Source organism: Opisthorchis viverrini, assembly GCF_000715545.1.
Source record: "Opisthorchis viverrini unplaced genomic scaffold opera_v5_2, whole genome shotgun sequence".
NCBI classification, from domain to species: domain Eukaryota; kingdom Metazoa; phylum Platyhelminthes; class Trematoda; order Opisthorchiida; family Opisthorchiidae; genus Opisthorchis; species Opisthorchis viverrini.
Genome location: NW_008751658.1, coordinates 4,002,689 through 4,012,102, shown reverse-complemented (window position 1 = coordinate 4,012,102; position 9,414 = coordinate 4,002,689). Strand labels below are relative to the sequence as shown.

Below are 9,414 nucleotides of genomic sequence, written 5' to 3'. Positions count from 1 at the left end.
AGCACCCTTATTATCTACAAACGGAGCATAAATATGCATAAATCTGCAGCATTTTGCATTGGCTTACATTGGTTGGTTTGCCCTGTGTTTTGGTTGGCTGACCACTGTAGTTGGATTTGATCGACAAGTGTGCTGTATCAAACCCAAAAGAGAAACCTCGTTAGAGAAAGCGTAATATTATATCGGGCACCTTCATAGCCTACTTACTGAGAGACACTTTATCTTTTATCCAAGGAACTCAGGCTCCTCAGTTTCAATGAACTTGCATCACCTTCCAATGGAGACAACCTAGTAAGCGACCCGCGCGTTTGACAAGATTTAGTTTTAGTTTGCAGTTATCCTAAGAAGGCCAGAAGAAGCCCCAATAATGAATTACATTTCCTACAAATTCTTATGACTTTTCTAGGTAGTCAGTAGGTGTTGAAGTTTAGACAGAGGATTTCACATAGCAAGTGCAAAGCCCCGAGGCAGTACGAGTTGTTCCATCCAGTTGAAAATCAGAGAGATTCGGTGTAGACCTGTTAAATGGCAAAATTTTACTAGACTGTGGACTGCTAACTAGGAAACAAGCAAGAATATATCCCCACTTACACTTCAAGTATACGGTTTTCAGTCTTACATCATTCTCGTTTTGAACAGTCGTCCTCCTGTCCTGGCGCAATTATTCATGTGAATCCACACCAAAGGGGGGAGCATTGGACTCGAGTTTCGCTGTTGTTAGAGCTCATCAGCAGTGCACATCCAGTGGCCGTGTCGGGGTTTGAAATCCGGACACCTGACATGCGAGGCGAGCGTGTTACCACTATTCCACCAGCGTATGTTGGGCGCATCTGAATTCTCACATCTGAACGGGCGAACGTGATCGCACTTGAGCGATGTGATTAGTATGCCTGACACATCATCGATACGACGACCCAGTAACTGTCCTGGTTGTGACGATCGACTGGCCCGCTTGTCAGGACTTCCCAGTCAGGTAGCGCCACAGAGGCTTGAAACCCGCAACCCCCCCCACATGCATATACGCTTTTCATCCTGTGATATGCATTTGGCTAGTTCTCTGACCAACTACTTTCCTCTCAAACTCCAACGTGATACGTGAAATGCCTCTTTTAACCAGGTTACATGTAGTTTGAACAAAAACGCACTTAAAGCAAACAATAAAATGTGGTTGAAAAGAATTTGCAGGGCTGCCTACATTTCTCTCTTCAAGCCAATTGCTGACTGACCACAAATGGGCATATTTTGTAGAAGGGACGCATTCAGTCAACGAGCAGTCGACAAGGGACGAAAAGGGTTGCCTACCCATGCTGACATACTCCAAAGTGAATATCGCCTTTTGTGTTAGCTCGCCCCCTACGGAAGGCTTCGTAGGTAGTGAAGACAATTACTATAGCCGTAAAACTGATATTCAACAGAATACATCAGCACCTTAACAGAATAGCATTTTCACTCCTGCTGCGACTAAAGTGCGTTCAAGCTGAGTGCAATACATATCAAAAAAGGAGGTTATTTCTCAACTCATTATTTCCAAATACATCGAGAACAAGGCTGTCTGAATTATTCGCTGCGTTCATGGCTAGAATGGCCGTAAAAACAAAAGTTAGAACATGCATCGGACCAGTAACTGGTTAAAGTTTTAGGAATTATTATATACCCATTGTTATTATTAGTACTAACGTTAATAATACATAGTTCTTCTCTTCACACGAAAACTTCTAGGATCATTGAAGCCTTGTTGAATCTTAAGACCATTATCAGTCCACACAGCGGCTCGAATCACGGGCCATTTATGATTCAACCACCCGCACCCCTCGCCGCCGGAATAGGCCAAAAATGTCGTTTGGTCTGATTATCTGATGTGCATCTGGGTGTTCATACCCTTCCAGAATCTTTATGCCGCAGACCTTACAGATGTTCACTGGGCCAACTGTTTGCGCTGTTTGTGTGATAAAGCTCAGTAGTTCATAGGCACTAGAATCAGTGTCCTGCTCTTTTCTGTCACATCTAAATTCAATCATTATGTCTAGTTTTCGAGCATCAGAGGAATAAATCCCCTTTAAACCTTTGGGCTTAACGGGTTCTGTGATAAAGTGCATAAGAACCACTTGTAGAAATAGTTCGCTGCTACTCCATGTTCGTCACGGTTGGTTATTTTATCATATAGCTGAAATATTGTGCTGAAGCGACAGCCTGCGATTACCTACTCGCTCCCACAGGTCGTTATACAAGTACGGCGCAAAATGCTTGCACGCAGAAAAATGCCTTTTGCTCCACGAAATAATTTTCTTCCGGCTTTTACACGATTATTTAATGGATTCTCACTTAAAACGGACCTTCCCTTGAAAGAGAGAGCTTCTGCTCTGCTATTTCTGGAAATCCTTCCTAGAGAAATTCACTATAAATAGGGGAAATGTTACCACAGTGCGCAACTCCCAAAAGCTCCACCGATTTTCGTCACCTGTGGTGTCAAGAAGCAGTACTAAGTCTCAGGGATTCTGTTGGGAGGCTACAGTAAAGGCTGTGTCCCCGTATGATTTGGAGATATGGCGTATGGGGGCAGGTGATCTGAGGCTTCCTCAGGCTTTCGCTAGCGTAGGATGGATTCAAGAAATTCTTAACAAGGTAATCAGAAAACAGATATTTGGTTGACCACTTCAGTCGACGAAAACGTCCAGCACCGTCAAATGCGTCCTACCGAGATAAGTACTTGCCCCCTTCAGAACACAAACTGCGATGTGGGGCATGAAAGAGTTGGGAAAAAGGCTAAATGTTGTTTGTGCATTTAGCCTTTCAGGATGAGACACCCGTAACCCTTATCGCGCTTAGCTAAAAGCACTGCAATACATAGTGGTTACTTGATTTCAGTAGTTCTGTTGTCATTGGGAGAGCGCTGGGAGATGCAGGCACTCCAGAATACTTGCGGTAGGCTAGCACAAGGTGCTTGAACACACCGCGCGACTAGTCACTCGGGTGACGGTGCAATCAATCGACCCACTATACAATTCGCAAAGGTGACTTTACTTCATGACGCCTGACATCATGAGGAAACAAAGTTATCAGTTGTTTCATTGGTTCTGCACGAAGTAAAGTATGCGTTCCAATTACTGCTTTAACATTAGGATCATTGGCTTTCCTGAAGACCCTTGCTGAACGGAAGGGTTGAAGGCACCTCCTGGAGCCTTCAAAAGAACTCTAGAACTAGTAGCTTATTCTAAAACTTAAAAAATCTGGACTGGTCCTAACGTTACTATCTTGCGTGACAACCAAAGCAAAAGTAGTGTATGTTAATTAATTGCTCCCAGGATGGGGCATCGAAACTGGTAAACTATTATTGTGACGGAATTACTTTTAGTCACCCTGCAACGTGTACATTGTGCATGGAGGTTGTTGTTGCTACTAACCACTGTTGTTATTCTTACTATCTACTACTTACTATCTACTCTATTACTACTACTCTATAATATTTGGTCACCAGGCGTGCTTTTTTAGTTTGTCCGTGTTCACCATCAATCTGTAGGTAGCTCAGAGGAAGAATAATTTTACAAGGCGAGTGAAACTCCTATCGCAGATTCGTAACTCGAGAAGGTAGTCAGTACTTGACCGCGTGATGCGGTATTGGTGACTGAAGAATAAGTAGCGAGCTAGTCACAATGGTGATAAGCCACCCGTGACCGAACGAATAGCTGTCCGGTTAAGTGATCGCGGTTTTGAAACCCTCTTGAGTTTCATGAGATATGCACTATTGATAATTACCAACAAAGATGAAACATCTTTTTGGTTATTCTAGGTTTTTCATCATAGATTAGTTTTGCTTACAGAAAGAATGTTTAAAATGAATGAATGTTTAAAATTATCAAATATCTTCACACCATCATCAATAGGTTCACTTTATTAAACCAATTTTTTTCGCAAAATGATGTTTTTGTTTTCAGTGCATATCAAAATAATACTGCATAAAATTAGGCCATCGGTGCTCTTAGTGTTCTCACAGTTTAAGGCGTAGCAATGGGGCGTTGCCCGAAACTCCAAGAAAATCCAAATTGCGCAGGATTCCAGAGGTAAATTTGTCTTTGGTAAAGAGCATTTCTAAAAATGACTTTGGCATAACAGCCTCTATCATACGATTTACTAGTCTTAAGGAGTTGGTTTTGGTTCAACTGGGTGCAGTTTGGTAAAGTGGCTAGTTCAAAGTTACCCTTTGTCTTTGCACAACAAAGATTATGCAATAAGTGCACATACCTGACCAGCAGTTTTTTCGATTTTTAGTCAGAATGTACCTGCTACATTTACCAGTGTAGGCTCTCACCTGAGTGTTCCGTAGCTTCTTCTTCCTTAAACGTGTCTGCCATGTCCCATACGGTTGCCATTGCAGCACGCTCATGGGTAATGATACGTATTGTCTGGACAGACTTGGAAATCACAGGATTATTGGATGTATTCATTCCACGTTCCATGTATCGGTCGTTTCCAGCTCTGGCTGCAAGTAACTAGATATACATAAAAAGTGTACACACCTTGGGGGTTAATCGTGAAAAAGGTTATACAGTTCACAACTTATGGCCATTATGAAACATTCAAGCTTCTATAAAGGCTTTGGTAAGAATTTTCCGAACGTCAGTAATCTAATCAGTCCTGGAGGAATTGTATCTTCATCCAGTTTGCATTGATCCACTTAAAGCGAAGAATGGGGTTGGGTGAGTGGACATGTTCACGCATTCACTCATTCTAAGACTGTTCTAAGTTAGGTTTCCGGGTGCCACCAGACGGATGTTTTCATATTCGATTTACTCTGTTATATCATTGTTATATCCGCCAAGGTTTTTTCAAGGGACTACCCTCTCAAAGACGATCTGCTCTAGTCTGTTGCTGGTTACCACCACTAACATAAAATACATGGGACGCTGCAATTTGAACCCAATATCCTGGTTGATTTTGTAGCTTCATAATCCATCCATTCAGTTTAATGTGATGTGCCGGCGTCGACTGAGAGTGGCTTTTAGTTCGACTGACTTAAAAGCCTACTCAATGCATCAGTGCAACCACTGCAATACATATGCGACACCCTTCAAGAAAAATATTCAACAAATATTTTGACAGTCATTGTGGTTAAACGTCACCTTCATCACTGACAGCAACACTGTAGAATAACGCTGGCGCTTTACTGCCGTACGACCACGTTAGTTTGTCTCAACAAAGCCTTAGAATGCAGGGAAGAAAGAATGGAGTGAGGGAAGGAAGCTGGGGCAAGCCCACAACAAAACTCCGAGGTGGCCACACCTACAACACTCAGTCAAAGGATCTAGATAGAAACTGACAGTTGGAAGGCTACTGACATTGGTTATCGGCCATATTGTTCAGGATTGCCACTCACGCGCAAGGAGGATCATCCGTGTCCCATCCTGGAAGGTGAACAGCACCCAAACTTTTCGTAACATCTTCATTCCCTTCTTCCATGTCCAGCAGTGTCTCTAGGTTCCGGCCATTCCGAATCGGACACGAAAAACAGCTCCTATCTTGGTAGGCGATAACTTGGTATGCATAAAACACTTCCCAGCCAAATTATCTCGGCTGGGCCTATTATTTGAGTGAGTATCGTCTACTTTACCCAAAAACCGTCTGCTGGTCATTTCATTCCGAATGTAATGGCTCCAGCTAACTCCGGGCACCACTGGTCAAAGACCTGAAGAATCCTTCGACCGTGCACTTGAAATGGCCAAGTTTCGCAGCCCAAAGTGTAGTCTGATATACATGTTTTCGAGACCAAGTGAGATACCTTTAGATGCAAAAGGTAGAGCCAATTGGCGAACGCAGTTCTGGCCCTTGGGGTTTGTACGTTCACTTCGCCTGTCACACTCCTCGTAGGGCAAATACGACTTCCGAGATGTGCACATTGTCCCACAACCTCCATTGTCACTCCTTGAATTCTCAGGGGTAGCTTGGCTTATCAACGTGTGGACACAAAACGCATACCAAAGGACTAGATGACCTTGGTCGGCTTTTAAAGTAAAGATTGAGTTTCCTGATTTTTCTAAAAATGATAACAATGTTTTATGCATATTCCAGGTCTACAGGGTTCTTGCTCGGGAGAACTGGACTCCGTGGTGTACGCCTCATCATCTAATTAATGATGGAATTAGACAGAAATTGAAGGAGTGAGCATCGCTGCTAGAAATCACTGTTGGTATGAAAGCTTTTGAAGTGCTCTTCATACACTCACACACCCACAAGTATGTGGATAAAGACAGTACATAATATTCACAAAATTACTGGATATACCTTGTTGTGCAGGCTTGTTGGAAAAAACTAGCCAGTTGGCGGAATTGAACGTATTTTTGTAGCCAAGGGAGACTAAAATTGTGGGGCATCCATAAGCATGTAACTATTCCACTACTTGACAATATGTGAAGGCCCGGTCCACCAAGCTCTTTCAAAGCTGGAATCCTGTTTTCTCTTTGCAGACCCCGTCTTCACGTGCTCTCCTGAGGCAGCGTGAAATAAGCTATGCAGAGTGTAACCACAACAGAGGGTCAGTGATTTCCACACTCACTACGAGCCCTCCTTCTTAAAAAGGATAGCATCAGCGATGAATCCCAGTTGGTTGGGTTGGTCTGTTTCACCCAGGTAGAGTCAAATAAGTTCGAGAAACACCGACTGAGTATTTCGCCTGTGTTTTTAACGGAACCGGTGAGAAGTCGTCAGGACCAGAAGCTCGGTGGCTCCTGAAATTAAAAAAGGACAACCCCTCACTTCTGAAGCCACCCATGACTGCATTACTGGTTGGCAAATCGAGTGAGAAACTGCAGGCGGCCAGTTAAGTTATTATTGAATGTTCATCCTAAAAATTCAGATACACTTCTTTTTTGGAGGTCATCAGTGATCGTTATGATAGCCAGAGGCTTCCTTGGCCTTCTTGCGCGATTCATCTCGAACATTCTACGGACACTTCCAGAGGTTGTGACTTCCTTCATCTAAGGTTTCCAAACCAACCAGGCCTTGGTTGTTGATCAGGTGGCTGTTGATTTGTTCGCCGAGCTTGGCAATTGGCTTGCAAACGTTTCGTCACCATACGAGGAGACATCATCAGTGCGCAGTTGATTTCTTGCCTGCGTGCGCTTATATAGCATTCGAGGGCTATCTGTTATCTTCTGACGTGATTGGTTGATTCTGATTGATTCTGACGTGATTGACTTCAACAAATTACCAACCAGGCCTATTGATCCGTTCAGATGCTTTTTTACCTGATCTCTGATATCTCGTTGAGGGTTATTGTACTCTTATTCAGGAGGAATATGTGTCCGTACTTCCAGCAATTTTAGAATACTGCCGGATATCTAGTGCTTAGATAAACCCGTAGTCATTACCACCACAGCATGCGTTCACTTTTGTTCGTGTTTCTCGATTCCAGTCCAAGACAAGCAGTCAACAACAGACACATCCGCAGTGCTGTCTGCCTGTTTTCGAGTTTATATCTCCGACAGTCACTACAGTATCCAAGCGCTTAGTCTACCAACACAAGGCCCTCAAAGCGTCGTAAAAGCTCTCTGCCGGTACAAAAGCTGCAGTCTGTTGCGGATAAGCAGTTAAAATGAGCAAAAAGCGTTTTCCGGGACACTTTCAGGTACTGCTTAAAGAACCACAGAGAGATGACTGTCGATGAAAAACCGTTTCACCAGGGACTTTTCAGCTCGGTGGACTAAAAGAATGGTAAACCAGGTTGAACCGGCCTCAGTGGCTTCTAAGTCACCAGATGTGCGTAACGGAAACCGGTGGCTGTGTCAGTTAAACAACCGTACTTCGGTGGTGGGTCCTCGTACCAAAAACAGACGGCATACACAAACGAAAGATCAACTCATCTTGCATGCATGAACAGCTAGTTTTCCGGCTTGTTTCCGAGTGCGAATGTTAAAGGTTGCCAGATGAAATGAACGGGGGCTCAAAACCGTCACACCGGAATATCCTATTGCATTCTCGTGCTTCAGTGCCAACGCAAATGAAAAATATTATTTTAGCCATGTGGTCCAATTCAACCCAAAATTTCACTCTCAGGTTCAGGATACTGAAATCGTATATAAGTTTTAGTTTTATAACAGAAGGGATTTTTTTATTCATGGCAAGAGTCCTCCCATATGGAAGAAAGTCCAAAAATTTCGGTGATACTCAAATGTACCGAAGTATTCCAGGTTTGGACACGCTTAAGGATGTATAAAGAGAGTGAATGTATCGAAAATGATAGATTGATCCGTGAAAACATTGCACCGCCTACCTCTCCTCCACCTATTCCCCTGTTAATACCCTGAATGTCTTGAATGGTTTTACTGTCTTTTTTCCTAGCATGTATAGGTTGTAAGCAGGGTATTATCCAACTCTCTGTTTCCACCTGCACGGACGAGAAGCGAATGAATTTGGTTTTCGTCGAGCATTTCAACTTATTCAGCTGAGTGGAAATTTGAACGCTTCCAGACGTTGACCCATCTGGTTTACAGAAATGACCAATTTTCGGAATCACTGAACGTGATCACCCACCAGGGTTGCGCACACCCCAGCGTAGTTTGCAGTGCCAATTTCGACATATCGTTTAGCTACTCATGAGTAGCAAACAATTAGTCATTATCGTTCAAACCGGGATCGATTTCAATGTACGTCAAGAAAAATGAGGATATTATCGTTCACTTATGTTTTCATTTCACTTCAGGGGAGTTCTCTCCACTGTTGGAAAAACATGACATACTCAGCCGCACCAGGTTACATCATTAGAAACGGGAATTACTCAACTGTCACCAAAACGATTAGAATACTTATGCACACTCAACTGCCTTGTACGCTGCAGTGCGTTTGGTTTGTTGTTGTGCGTCATCGGCGTCTTGTGACGTAACTGTTGGGGCGCGATCAAATATCCAGAATGTGTCAGTTTCAGCGATTTTAACATCCACCAACTTGTTCAAATCGGCTTCCGACAAAACCTCTCTTTGCGGCTGGGCCAGCGTTTTGACCTCTAGGGAGAGAAAAACCCACAGAAGAAGATATTGTTTCAGTTTTCATTCATCACATGCAGAATTTATGCTGCAACCCAAATGCGATGTTCTGTACAGTTGGGAACAAAACATGAAGTCTGTCACAGTGGGCAAACAGTGGGGTGCAACGGTGTATATCAATACTAAGTAGTGACAAATAGTCAAAATGTGCCTAAATTAAACCTGCTGTATGGCTAGTTTATGGATGGGACAGTCTTGTATATGGAATAGAGGAGTAAGTGACCTTCTAATTGAAAGACTAGGAATGAACGGACACACACACAGTGGTGAAGAATTTTTTGTGACTAAACAGGAACCACCGTCTTGATGCTGGTTTATGTTTTTTGACTCTGGGTTCATAATTTCTGGTGCTCCATTAAAACTGCCATATATATATATATAT

At 43.1% G+C, this 9,414-nt stretch overlaps 2 protein-coding genes across 2 annotated transcripts in view; one reads left to right on the top strand and one right to left on the bottom strand.

The window, feature by feature from the left end:
- Positions 1-9,414, bottom strand: part of T265_00243 (hypothetical protein) — a gene marked incomplete at both ends in the record, with an annotated part of 68,579 nt that overhangs the window by 50,858 nt on the left and 8,307 nt on the right. The window contains 4 exons of the mRNA XM_009163951.1: positions 592-647; positions 682-844; positions 4,307-4,487; positions 8,811-8,992. Of these exons, the coding sequence (XP_009162215.1) occupies positions 592-647; positions 682-844; positions 4,307-4,487; positions 8,811-8,992 (582 nt within the window). The remainder of the gene's footprint in view (positions 1-591; positions 648-681; positions 845-4,306; positions 4,488-8,810; positions 8,993-9,414) is intronic.
- Positions 1-9,414, top strand: part of T265_00244 (hypothetical protein) — a gene marked incomplete at both ends in the record, with an annotated part of 49,177 nt that overhangs the window by 31,992 nt on the left and 7,771 nt on the right. The window lies entirely within an intron of this gene.